Source organism: Triturus cristatus, chromosome 2_1 (assembly GCF_964204655.1).
Source record: "Triturus cristatus chromosome 2_1, aTriCri1.1, whole genome shotgun sequence".
Taxonomy (NCBI): Eukaryota; Metazoa; Chordata; class Amphibia; order Caudata; family Salamandridae; genus Triturus; species Triturus cristatus.
The window spans coordinates 42,975,585-42,989,132 of NC_140581.1; the positions used below are offsets into that span (position 1 = coordinate 42,975,585).

The 13,548-nt window shown below is 50.4% G+C and overlaps 1 protein-coding gene and 1 long non-coding RNA gene across 2 annotated transcripts in view; one reads left to right on the forward strand and one right to left on the reverse strand.

The window, feature by feature from the left end:
* Positions 1–13,548, reverse strand: part of LOC146863683 (uncharacterized) — a 140,182-nt gene that overhangs the window by 74,997 nt on the left and 51,637 nt on the right. The window lies entirely within an intron of this gene.
* TMEM8B (transmembrane protein 8B) overlaps positions 8,275–13,548 on the forward strand; it is a 707,705-nt gene continuing 702,431 nt past the window's right edge. Inside the window, exon 1 of the mRNA XM_085640668.1 lies at positions 8,275–8,452. Within this exon, the coding sequence (XP_085496794.1) occupies positions 8,374–8,452 (79 nt within the window). The 5' untranslated portion in view covers positions 8,275–8,373. The remainder of the gene's footprint in view (positions 8,453–13,548) is intronic.

A 13,548-nucleotide genomic window follows, 5' to 3' on the forward strand; every position in this document is an offset into this window, starting at 1 on the left:
ATACTGTGATTTACAAAAGGTATAGAAGGCAGTATAACAATTGGATACCTAGTTGGAATTGGAAATTTGCAGGCATTACGACGTGGGCTTTAGAAAGTGGATGGGCTTACGTGTGGAATGGAAAGTGCCAAAAACAATAGAGGGGGACAAAAATAATAATAATAAAAATAACAAAATTGATGAAAAGAAATTGCTCACAATGTGCAAAAAAGTGCGAATCTAATAGTTAAGGTAAGTTATGCTAAACTCCAAGTGAAAGTAACTGAGTTAGCCCGTACATAAGTTGGCAAAGTGAGTAAGGTGCGAAAGTGCAAAGTGCCAGAAAGGGAGGATGCCAAGATGCATTAACGGACTAGAGAGTGGAAATCAATGATAATCCGTTGGCATGAATGACGAGATTTGGAATATGCGGGAGGACAGGACAGAATCACCTCCAAACATGTATATTGATCTAGGACATAATTATAGCAGCAACAAACACAGATGACCTCGAGAGACAATTAAAAGTGTGCAAATTTGTAGTATCAAAAGGTGTGAATAAAATGCCTGGTGTCAACAAAAGACGATGTCTCTTGAAGAAACAGAGTTAGAAGGATAAGGCGATGGGAGGTGCAAATGGTTAGCAAAAGATAAAATATGTATAAAATATGTATAAATATGTGCAAAACAGCAATTGTAAACAATCTTCTATTTGACAATAAATATATATATCTTAATAATAAATAGTCATAAATATGAATAAATAAATACATAAAATCTTTACATCCCTGATCTACCTCTCCTAAAACAGTTCCTGGACCAGATATTTGACCATAATTGAATAATATACAAATATACATTGATTAACTGCATCTAAATCGAAGCACCATGAAAATGATTAGGTCAAGCACTAAGAAAGAATATCATACACCAATTGAGTTATATAAAATATCCTTATCATAGTTAAAGACATGTGTAAAGATCTTCCGTGGCATTGAAACCCCCTGGTGACTTGGTGTCAAGCTGAATAATATATCTAGTCTCCAGTTGTCTCAATTTCTGGTCCCTGTCACCACCCCGTCTGCTAGGGGGTATACTATCAATCACATAATAGCTCAAGTATTTAATATCTGATTGATGGAATTCTTTAAAATGCCGAGCTACCGGATATGTGTTGTCTTGATGAGTTATTGCTCTTAGATGTTGTAAAACTCTTTTGTGAACCTGAAGTTTAGTGCTTCCTATATATCTTAGGTCACAAGGGCACGTAAGAACATAAATAGCATATTCGGTTTTACATGTGAGTAATTTTTGTATTTTATACTCTTTGTCACAAAATGGGGTGGTGTAGGTCTTGGTGTTTTTACCATGAGTACATGCTTTGCACGTTTTACATTTAAAAAAGCCCTTATGAGTCTGTAGCCATGTAGTACTCTCAATAATTTCAGGGTTGGTGGTGACTAAGCTATCCCTCATGGATGGTGCTTTGCTGTACGTAATGGACACACGTTGCGGCAGCAAGGGTCCTATTACTGGATAGTTGAGTACCAGTGGCCAGTTGTTTTGTACTATCTTTTGAATGGCTTTGTGTTGGCGACTGTAACCTAAAATCAAACGAAATTCTGGGGCTACAGGGCAGGTGGCAGACATGGAAAGGGAAGCTGGGGGTGTCTGTTTGTCTTTTAGGAGGCTGTCCCGAGAGCAACTCATGGATTTGGAAATCGCCTGTGAGACAATATTGGGGGCATATCCTCGTGCGAGGAATCTCTTTTTGCTCTCCAATTGGGCTTTGTGTAAATCCACCTCATTGCTACATATGCGTCTTAAACGAAGCATCTCACCGTAAGGTATGCTATTAATCAAGTGTTTAGGGTGAGAGCTCTGGGCATGCAAGGTGGAATTGCCAGCTGTCTTTTTTCTGTGAAGGCGTGTCTCTAATACATTGTCATGAATATAGATTTGAGTGTCTAGAAAGTCAACCTCAATTTCACTGATTGTGGCAGTAAATTTTAAATTCAAAAGATTGTGATTAATAGCAGTCACAAAATTGGAGGCTTGTTCTTTGGTACCCCACCAGATAACAAAAAGATCATCAATATAGCGAAGCCATTTGATGATATGGCTTTCAACAATGTACCTGTGTTCAGTTTTGAGTACCAGCTCCTCCCACCAACCCATGTGAAGACATGCGTAGCTGGGGGAGAAGCTGGAACCCATCGCTACACCCTGAATTTGCTGGTACAGTAAGTTATTAAACATAAAGATGTTGTTGTACAGACAATATTCCATCATTGATATAATCATCTATATATATATATTATCTACTGGCGGTCGCCAGTAGATAGTTATAGTTAGGACCCTGTTTCCATAGGAAATCCGCAACATTCTATTTGGAATAACTTTGGCGCCGGTCGACGAATCTTCGCGAAATTTTCAAAACTAATGGGGCGCTACGCTACGCTCCTACCCTGAAAGTCTCGGGGGATTCGTCAAGCGGGGGCTGAGAAAAAAGGGGGGTCCCAAAACGTGTTTTCCCCATGCATTTTTCCATAGGACCTTTAGATACAGCTACAGCCGAATGGCTGAACAGAATTACTTGAAATTTGGCAGAGAGGTAGTCCTCAGGTCAAGGAAGTGCCTTTTGTAGGTTTGGTGTAAATCTGTTCAGTAGGTCCTGAGAAAATAGCATTTAAATCAATATATATATCTGTAAGCGCGCTCCGTGCGCTTACCGTACGCGTGCGGTGCCGTGCGCGAGCTCAATTCTGATTGGTGGTTACATGACTGTAAACATTCGAATCGGTCAAAATCATGAAGTGTCGGCCGCCATTTTCTGTCTCTCGCACTGAGAAACAAAGGTGGGGAACGTGAAACGGGGGCAACGAAGAGAGTTGCAGACCCCCTAGTGTTTGTCAGGGGGTCGAAGAAGGACCCAAAAGTACGAAAAATAAATGTAATAATTAAAAAAAAAAAGTCCTGCACTCGGGGCACATTTGGTGTCCTTGTGCATAGTCCATCTCAAACTAGTTCAGGGGCTTCCAGCCTCTGCTCTGGCGCGAAAATGGACAAAGGAAATGGGTGTAGCCACCCCTCTTTCCGAACCCTCCCATAGGTGGGTCCCCAGAGCTAGTCCAACCCCTTCCTTAGGTATAAGTAAGGAACTTCTGTAACCAGAACTTTAGATATCCCTGCATGAAACTCTGAAGCTGAATCCTGGAACTTCGATGCTCTACTCAAGACTAGAGGACTGAAGATATCTCCCTTGGGGTCAAGGAGTGACTCCCCTGCTTGTTAGGCACCAATGAAGCAATTTGCCAGTCTGTATTTCTGAAGCTCCCGCCGGACTCCAAAGTATCTGCAGCCCAGGAAGAGGATTTGCAGACATCTCACGGGCCGTCTCGAGTCCCCAGAAAAGCTGAGACACACAGCATTAACTTCTTGATGTCTCCTGAAGTTGTGCTTGGGCTGACTTGTAGCCCCTACTTCGAGCACTGAATCCACCAAAGATTGTGAGCCTGGTCACTCCGAGTGACCGGTGGACTGCCATTTTTTGTTTCGTCATGAGGTCCCTTCGCGATCCCTGGTCTGTTGACTGGTGGGTCCTTGAGGGGGTAACTTTGAATTTCCTTGGGCTTCCCTGATTGATCCAGACGTGCCCTGACTCCCTACCAAGTGTGAGTCCCACAGACCTTGCTGGTCTGCACCACAGCATCTTTCTTGAATCTGCATCGGTTGCTGTTGCCAAGGCTTGTTGTGTCCAATCTGGACACTGGTGCTGCAGTACTCGACATCCTTTGTGGGACAGCTTAAATGGAGCTCCTGGTCATCCTCAACGCCTCCTGGTCCTCGTGGCTGAAGAGTCAAGCTTCACCTTCTTCACCTGAAATCACCCGACATCGGTGGGCATCTGCCTATCGCCTTCCTGGTCACTGGCTAGTGACCCAGACTCTGTCCCCTCTGCTTTCAGGTTCTTCTTATCTTCGATCCAGGCTTGGATCTCTTCAGATACTTCGCATCTTCCCGGCAGCAGCCCTTCTTCGCCAGCTCCCATTGAAATTGATGATGCGACCCGACACCAAAAGACACCTATGCACCCGGTTTCCCTGGGTGAGGTAACTCGAGTACTCCGGTGCTCCCGTGGGTGTTAGCCCTAGAACTTCCTAAGTCCAAAAGTGTTCGGTCCTGACTCAATTCTAAGTGTCCCTAATCTTTAAAAATCTAACCGCGGCTTCGCCCATAGAAGCTAATGGAAGCTCGAGGCTATGTTTACACTCTGCACACTGCCCCCGTGGGTCCCGTGTGTCACTACCTTGGGTGGTTCCTTGGGGTCCCAGCGATTCTACAGGCTCTAGGCCTTGTGTCTAGTTAAGTCGTGGTTCTTATACCACTAGTTTAGTATATGGTTTGGCTCGCCCCAAGGGCCTGACGTGTATTTGTGCTTATTACTGTGATATTTGAAGTGTAGCTTATGTGTTTTGACCTCTAGTCTCATAAAGAGTCTAGGAGGGTGCGTTTAGAAATAAATACATATATTTTATATACATACCTGGTGTGGTTATCTTTCATTTAGGCACTCAGGAGATTATAGACTGGTAAAACAAGCTGCTTTAAATTCCTTCAAGACAGCCTGAAGGCTGCTCTCCATAGCTACCACTAGGAGAGCTTTCAATAAAGGTTGTCTTTAACCTATCACCATAAGGGGTTGTTTGGACTGGTACAGGGTGCCCACTATAACTAGTGGACGGCATATACCAGGCCAACTTCTCACAATCTCCATGACGCTGATCTGATTTTGCTGTGGACTACACCCCGTCTTCCTCTCCCTCTTCTCCCTGGGATTCCCGACCCCGTTGTACCTTGCTGGTGGTCTGTGGGGCTTGTGGGGTTTGCGTTGGCCTCTGCGCTGGGTCAGGGTGCATCCATGGTGCTGCGCACTTTGGATTGTTTCTGGTGTGTTTTTCTTGATCTGCTTTTATAGTGCATTTTCCCACCAGATGCGTGGGATTTGCAGGCCTGTGGCTGGTTTTCGCAGCTTTTTGTATCGTGCTTGGCCTCAACGCAGCTTTTTAGGCATTCGTGTTTCGTATTTTTGCGGTGTGGCATTGATTTTAACATGCCCATTTGGTGTGTTATCTGGTGACTATTGCATGGTACCGCCGTTTTGTGAATACTTGGTTAACACGGCTTAAATTTCCCGCGGTAGACTGTGATGTTGTAGGTTGCGTTAAGTAACTTTTGCGATGGTTATCAAACGTTCTTGAGAATATGCCCCATCGTGTTTGGTATCAAACACCTCGGAATCATATCTCCACACCGGTAACCAGTGTGGGAGGTATGATTTCACCCTTCAGAAGTGAGTTTTGTGGGGTCATTGGTCTTTCCAGTACCAGCCTTCTAGTCCCGGGCAGCCCAAAAGGGTTGCTGCCGACCAGAGACTCATTTCAGCCCTCCTGCTGCTGAGCCAAGCTCGAGCAGGGGAAGCAGGACGATAGGCATCCTGTCACAGGGAGGTGTGATCACCTCCCAGACAGGATTTAGTGTATTGGGGCTGGGTGGGTGCACTTCCAAAGTACCTGAAAGCCTGCACGAAGGGCCCATTTGGTGTCCCTGTGCATAGTCTAGCTCAAACCAGTTCTGGGAGCCGATGTCTCCTGCTCTGGCGCGAAACTGCACAAATGACATGGGTGTAGCCTCCCCACTGCCCAGACCCTCCCCTGGGAGGGTTCCGTGAATTTGTCCAACCCTCTCCCGTGGGTAAAAAAGGGCTTATCTGGCTGTAGGGCCCTAGATTCAATGTGGACAAGAGTCTGATCAAGAAACCACTGACCTTTGATCGTCTGTTCACTCTGGACTTCGACTGAGCCCGACTTCATCTGCCTCTCCGTCCAAAGCATCTTCTGTGCCTGTGCACCATACAGGCTCTGTGCAGGACCTGTGGGGCATCAAGGACAACTGAAGTATCTCCCATGGGGTGACGGAGTCACTCCCCTGCATTTGCAGGCACCATAATGCAACTGACCAGTCTGCTGATCCTGAGCTCCTGCAGACTTTGAGGGCTCCAGCAACACAGGAGGTGGGTTCCTATGTTCCTTGAGGTTGGGCTGCCCTCTCACTGATTTTGAGGCCAGTATCCCTCTTGGGGACCGCATAACCCGAATCCCTGTGCACCATGTACATTTGCAAGTGCATATGCTTGTTGGTGTTCCCCAACTTTGTGCATTGAAATATCGATAGCTTCAACATCTGTGCACATTTCCTACAAAGGACACCAGCCTCCTCACACTCTGTGCCCTGCAAGCTGATACTTTGTGAAACTGCTAGAGGTCCCCTCACGACTCCTGTGCCTTTGACCTGTGGATCCGTTTGAGGGACAACACTGATTTTCTTGGGGTCCCCTGGTTGCTCCAGGCCTGCCCTGACTCCCCTTGCTGTGGCTAGTCCTCTGTTCCTTGCTCGGCCAGACCGTGACCTACTTTGACCTTCTTCATGGGTTGCTTTAACTGTCTATGGGTGGCTCCTGAGTCTGTCTGGCAGATGTCTGGGCTGTCTGTGGGTGTCTCTTGAGTGTGTGACATGTCTGCGCTGTCTGTGGGTGTCTCTTGAGTGTGTGACAGGTGCTTGAGCTGTCTATGGACATCTGATGAGTCTGTCTGCCAGATGTCTGAGTTGTCTTTGGCTGTCTGATGAGTCTGTATGACAGATGTCTGTGGGGGTCTCTTGGCTGTGTGACAGGTGTTTGAGCTGCCTATGGATGTTTAATGAGTCTGTATGGCAGATGTTTGAGCTGCCTGTGGGTGTCTCTTGGGTGTGTGGTTGGTGCTTGAGCTGTCTATAGATGTCTGATGAGTCTGTCTGGCAGATGCTTGAGCAGTCTGTGGGTGTCTGATGTGTCTGTGTGACATGCCTGTGCTGTCTATGGGTGTCTCTTGAGAGTGTGACATGCCTGTGCTCTCTGTGGGTGTCTATTGAGTGTGTGACATGTCTGTGCTGTCTGTGCCAGATGTCTGAGCTGTCTGTGGGTGTCTCTGGGGTGCCTGGCAGATGTCTGGGCTGTCTGTTGGTGTCTCTTGAGTGTGTGACATGTCTGCACTGTCTGCGGGTGTATTTTGAGTGTGTGACATATTTACACTGCCTGAGAATGTCTCTTGACTGTCTGGCAGATGCTTGAGCTGTCTATGGATGTCTGATGAGTATGTATCGCAGATGTTTAAGCTGCCTGTGGGTGTCTGATGAGTCTGTGTGGCAGATGCTTAAGCTGCCTGTGGGTGTCTCTTGACTGTGTGGCAGGTGCTTGAGCTGTCTATGGATGTCTGATAAGTCTGTATGGCAGATGTCTGAGCTGTCTGTGGGTATCTCTTGAGTATCTGACTGATGTCTTAGCTGTCTGTGGGTGCCTCTTGCGTGTGCGGCCGGTGGTTAGGCTATCTATGGATGTCTGATGAGTCTGTATGGCAGGTGCTTGAGCTGTCTATGGATGTCTGATGAGTCTGTATGGCAGATGCTTGAGCTGCCTTTGGGTGTCTCTTGACTGTGTGGCAGGTGCTTGAGCTGTCTATGGATGTCTGATGAGTCTGTATGGCAGATGTTTGATCTGCCTGTTGGTGTCTCTTGGGTGTGAGGCTGGTGCTTGAGCTGTCTATCGGTATCTCTTGAGTATCTGCCAGATGTCTTAGCTGTCTGTGGGTGTCTCTTGCGTGTGCGGCCGGTGGTTAAGCTGTCTATGGATGTCCGACGAGTCTGTCTGGCAGACGCTTGCGCAGACTGTGGATGTCTGATGAATCTGTGTGACATGCCTGCGCTGTCTGTGGATGTCTGCTGAGTCGCTCTGGCAGATACTCGAGCTGTCTATGGGTGTCTCTTGAGAGTGTGACATGTCTGCGCTCCCTGTGGGTGTCTCTTGACTGTGTGATAAGTGCTTGGCCCGGCCGCAGATGCCAGCAGTCCTCGCCTCCCAAGGATGCTCCGGGCCTTGCTCCAGTGACCCGGCACTGACTCCCGCCCTCCTCCCCCCCTGTGTTGTTACTGGACACTACTCGAGCATGGAGGAGGCGGAAGCAGTCAGTGCCTCCCTCTGGGCAGGGGCGGGGCGGGGCGGGGCGGCCAGGGGCTCAGGCGTTGGTCCTTGGCTGAGGCAGCCGGCCCCCTTTCAGCCAATGGCCCTTCAGGCCGAGTGTTGGGGGGCTGGGTGCTGGCAGGGTGGGGCTCAGGCAGCCGCCCATTGCATCCAATGGCCCGTCAGGCCGTGTGTTGGGGGGTTGGGTGCTGGCAGGGAGGGGGAGGCCGCGTGACGTCACGCCCAGCGGTGCCGGGATGCTGCTGCTGATGCTGCGGCTCCTATATCTGAGGATGCGGAAGCCCAAGTGAGCCAGAGCTGCGGGCCGGCTGTGGGGAAGGATGTGGGGGCCGTGCCAGCGGGGCTGCGCACACCGCCTCGGACGGCTGTTGCTGCTGCTGGGGGGCCTCTGCCTGGCTGGTGAGTGAGTGACGGAGACCAGGGTGGGGTGGGAGTCTTGTAGCCAGGAGACTGGGGGCGGCAGGCAGGGTGGAGTGCGTGGGGCTGGGGTGCGCCTCAGTGTGAAGAGAGCGCTATATGTGCTGCTGGAGAGCGTTTTCCATGGTGCTGAAGACACCGCTGCCTGTGCTGCTGGAGAGCGCTGTCCGTGGTGCTGAAGACACCGCTGCCTGTGCTGCTGGAGAATGATGTTCATGGTGTGAATATAGCGCTGTCCATGGTAGTGAAACGAGCGCTGTCTATGGTAGTGAATGTAGTGCTGTCTGTGGTGGTGTGGCTAGTGCGCTGACAAAGGTTTTAAACGGAGCGCTATCGGTTGTGGTAAGCGAAGCTCTGCCTGTTGAAGCTCTGCCCTGCTGTTGAAAAACGCGCCGTCCAAGGTAGTGAGCGAGCGCTGTCCATGGTAGTGAAGAGAGCGCTGTCCATGGTAGTGAAGAGAGCGCTGTCCATGGTAGTGTAGAGAGCGCCGTCTATGGTAGAGGAGAGAGCGGTGTCCATGGTAGTGTAGAGAGCGCTGTCTATGGTAGTGTAGAGAGCGCTGTCCATGGTAGTGTAGAGAGCGCTGTCCATGGTAGTGAAGAGAGCGCTGTCCATGGTAGAGAGCGCTGTCCATGGTAGTGAAGAGAGTGCTGTCCATGGTAGAGAGCGCCGTCCATGGTAGTGAGGAGAGCGCCGTCCATGGTAGTGAGGAGAGCGCTGTCCATGGTAGAGAGCGCTGTCCATGGTAGAGATCGCTGTCCATGGTAGAGAGAGCTGTCCATGGTAGTGAGGGGAGCGCTGTCCATGGTAGTGAAGAGAGCGCTGTCCATGGTAGTGAAGAGAGCGCTGTCCATGGTAGTGATGAGAGCGCTGTCCATGGTAGTGAGGAGAGCGCTGTCCATGGTAGTGAGAGAGCGCTGCCCATGGTAGTGAAGAGAGTGCTGTCCATGGTAGTGAGGAGAGCGCTGTCCATGGTAGTACATTTTTAGCTCTGTCCAGGCAATGAAGGGAGTGCTGTCGGTGGTGGTCTGGATAGTACCCGGCCCAGGGTTTTTACCGGGGCGCTGTGCGCGGTACTGAAGACAGAGAGACTATTGCTGGTCGCAAACAGAGCGCTGCACATGCTGGTGAAATAGAGCACTGTCCGTGCTGGTGAATAAAGCACTGTCCGTGGTAGTAACCATAGCGCTGCCACTGGTGGTCAAAATACCGTTGCCCATGGTAGTGAACGGAGCTCTGTCCATAGTCGTGAACATACTTGTCCTTGTAGTGAACATAGCGCTGTCCATGGTAGTAAAGAGAGCGCTGTGAGGTGAGGTGCTTGCTGGCAGTAGTGTCATGAAGACAGAACAGCGCCTTTGGTGTCCTAAAGAGAGTGCTCCGTGGTGATACCAGGGTGGTGAACAGAGGCTGTGGGTGGTGATTCACTGGATCAGCCCCATTCGTGGCTCGCAGCGCCGCAGAGCTCTCTGAGAGGATGGAGAGTGTGCCCTTCCACCCTCCACTGGCACGTGGGCAAAGGACTCAGACCCGCGCTTTCCTTCCGATCTCCCACTATCGGAGGGGGGGGGGGGCGTGCGGGGGAGGTGACAGTGATGTTTGCTATCGAAAGTCATTCAAGTGTCATTAGGCGGCAGCCGAGGGGTGGCACTGCGCAGACGAGGACGGCCTCGCGTGATTGTGATAAACAAAGAACTCGGCTGCCGGGGGGGCGGCCCTGCGCTCTGCCGACGCCATGTGTTTTTTGAGGCAGCCACTTCCTCCTTGTGGGGGGGATTTCGGTTACGAGGCCAAGGGGTTGCAGCCGAGGCCTGGGAGGATAGCTAGAAACGGTTCCACCGGGAAAATTCACAAGTGCGGGTAGTACAAACACACCCAGGGCAATGTCCAGTGGGCTATAGTGTAGATGGCATGGGCACTAGGGTACAGTGCACACGGCCAGCACATTAAGAATATAGCAGACACGGACAGCGCTGTGGTCTATAGTGCAGATGGCAAGAACACCAGGGTACAGTGCACACGACCAGCACATTAGAATATAATGCACATGGGAAGTGCAGTGGGCTAGAGTGCAGATGGCAAGAGCACTAAGGTACAGTGCACACGACCAGCACATTAGTCTATAGTGCACACGGCTAGCACAGTGGGCTATAGTGCAGGTGGCAAGGGCACTAGGGCAGTGCACATGACCAGCATATTAGAAGATGTGCATACGGCATGCACAGTGGGCTATAGCGCAGATGGCAAGGGCACTAGGGTACAGTGCACAAGACCAGCACATTAGTCTGTAGCATACACATCCAGCGCAGTGGGCTATAGTGCAGATGGCAAGGGCACCAGGGTACAGTGCACAGAACCAGCACATTCGAATTTAGTGCACACGGCCAGCGCCGTGGGCTATAGTGCGGATGGCAAAGGCACTAGGGTACAGTGCACACGGCCAGCACACTCAAATATAGTGCACACGGCTAGGGCAGTGGGCTATAATGCAGATGGTAAGGGCATTAGGGTACAGTGCACACAGCCAGCACATTAGAATATAATGAACACGGGAAGCGCAGTGGGCTATAGTGCAGATGGCAAGGGCACACAGGTACAGTGCACACCGGCCAGCACATTAGAATATAGTACGCACGGCCAGCGAGGTGGGCTATAGTGCAGATGGCAAGAGCACTAAAGTACAGTGCATATGACCAGCACATTCGAATATAGTGCACACGGCTAGCACAGTGGGCTGTAGTGCAGATGGCAAGAACACTATGGTACAGCGCACACAACCAGCACATTAGTCTATAGTGCACATGGCAAGAGCAGTGGGCTATAGTGCAGATAACAAGGGCACTAGGGTACAGTGAACACAACCAGCACATTTGAATATAGTGCACACGGCTAGAGCAGTGGGCTATAGTGCAGATGGCAAGAGCACTATGGTACAGCGCACACAACCAGCACATTAGTCTATAGTGCACATGGCAAGAGCAGTGGGCTATAGTGCAGATAACAAGGGCACTAGGGTACAGTGAACACAACCAGCACATTTGAATATAGTGCACATGGCTAGCGCAGTGGGCTATATAGCAGATGGCAAGAGCACCAGGGTACACTGCACACGACCAGCACATTAGTCTGTAGTGTACACGGCCAGCGAAGTGGGCTATAGTGCAGATGGCAAGGGCACCAGGGTACAGTGCACATGACCAGCACATTTGAATATAGTGCACACGGCCAGCGCAGTGGGCTATATTGCAGATGGCAAGGGCACCAGGGTACAGTTCACATGACCAGCACACTTAAATATAGTGCACACAGCTAGAGCAGTGGGCTATAATGCAGATGGCAAGAGCACTAGGGTACAGTGCACACGACCAGCACATTCGAATATGTGCATACGGCAAGTGCAGTGGGCTATAGTGCAAATGGCAAGAGCACTATGGTACAGTGCACACAACCAGCACATTCGAATGTAGTGCACACGGCCAGCGCAGTGGGCTATAATGCAGATGGTAAGAGCACTAGGGAACAGTGCACTCGACCAGCACACTTAAAAATAGTGCACATGGCTAGAGCAGTGGGCTATAGTGCAGATGGCAAGGGCATAAGGGTACAGTGCACACGGCCAGCACATTAGTCTATAGTGCACACGGCCAGCAAAGTGGGCTATAGTGCAGATGGCAAGGGCACTAGGGTACAGTGCAGATGGCAAGGGCACTAGGGTACAGTGCACACGACCAGCACATTCAAATATAGTGCACACGGCCAGCGCGGTGGTCTATAGTACAGATTGCAAGGGCACTAGGGTACAGTGCATGCGGCCAGCACATTAGTCTATAGTGCACACGGCCAGCACAGTGAGCTATAGTGTAGATGGCATGGGCACTAGGGTACAGTGCACACGGCCAGGACATTAGAATATAGCACGCACGGACAGCGCAGTGGTCTATAGTGCAGATGGCAAGAGCACCAGGGTACAGTGCACACGACCAGCACATTAGTCTATAGTGCACACGGCCAGCGAAGTGGGCTATAGTGCAGATGGCAAGGGCACTAGGGTACAGTGCACACGGCCAGCACATTAGAATATAATGCACACGGGAAGCACAGTGGGCTACAGTGAAGATGGCAAGGGCACACAGTAAAGTGCTCACGAGCCAGCCATTAGAATATAATGCACACGGGAAGCGCAGTGGTCTATAGTGCAGATGGCAAGAGCACTATGGTACAGTGCACACGACCAGCACATTCGAATATAGTGCACATGGCTAGCACAGTGGGCTATAGTGCAGATGGCAAAAGCACTAGGGTACAGTGCACACGACCAGCACATTAGTCTATAGTGCACACGGCCAGCACAGTGGGCTATAGTGCAGATAGCAAGGGCACTAGGGTACAGTGTACACGACCAGCACATTAGTCTTTAGTGCACATGACAAGAGCAGTGGGCTTTAGTGCAGATGGCAAGAGCACTAGGGTACAGTGCACACGACCAGCACATTGGTCTATAGTGCACACGGCCAGAGCAGTGGGCTATATTGCAGATGGCAAGAGCACTAAGGTACAGTGCACACAACCAGCACATTTGAATATAGTGCACATGGCTAGCGCAGTGGGCTATAGTGCAGATGGCAAGAGCACTAGGGTACAGTGCACACGTCCAGCACATTAGCCTATAGTGCACACGGCCAGCGCAGTGGGCTATAGTGCAGATGGCAAGGGCACCATGGTACAGTGCACATGACAAGCACAATCGAATATAGTGCACACGGCCAGCGCAGTGGGCTATAGTGCAGATGGCAAGAGCACTAGGGTACATTGCAGATGGCAAGAGCACTGGGGTACAGTGCAGATGGCAAGAGCACTAGGGTACAGTGCAGATGGCAAGGGCACTAGGGTACAGTGCAGACGACCAGAACATTTGAATATAGTGCGCACGGCCAGCGCAGTGTGTTATGCTGCAGATGGCAAGAGCACTAGGGCACAGTGCGCACGACCAGCATATTCGAATATAGTGCGTACAGCCAGCGCAGTGGGCTATAGTGCAGATGACTAGGGCACTAAGGTACTGTGCACACGACCAGGAC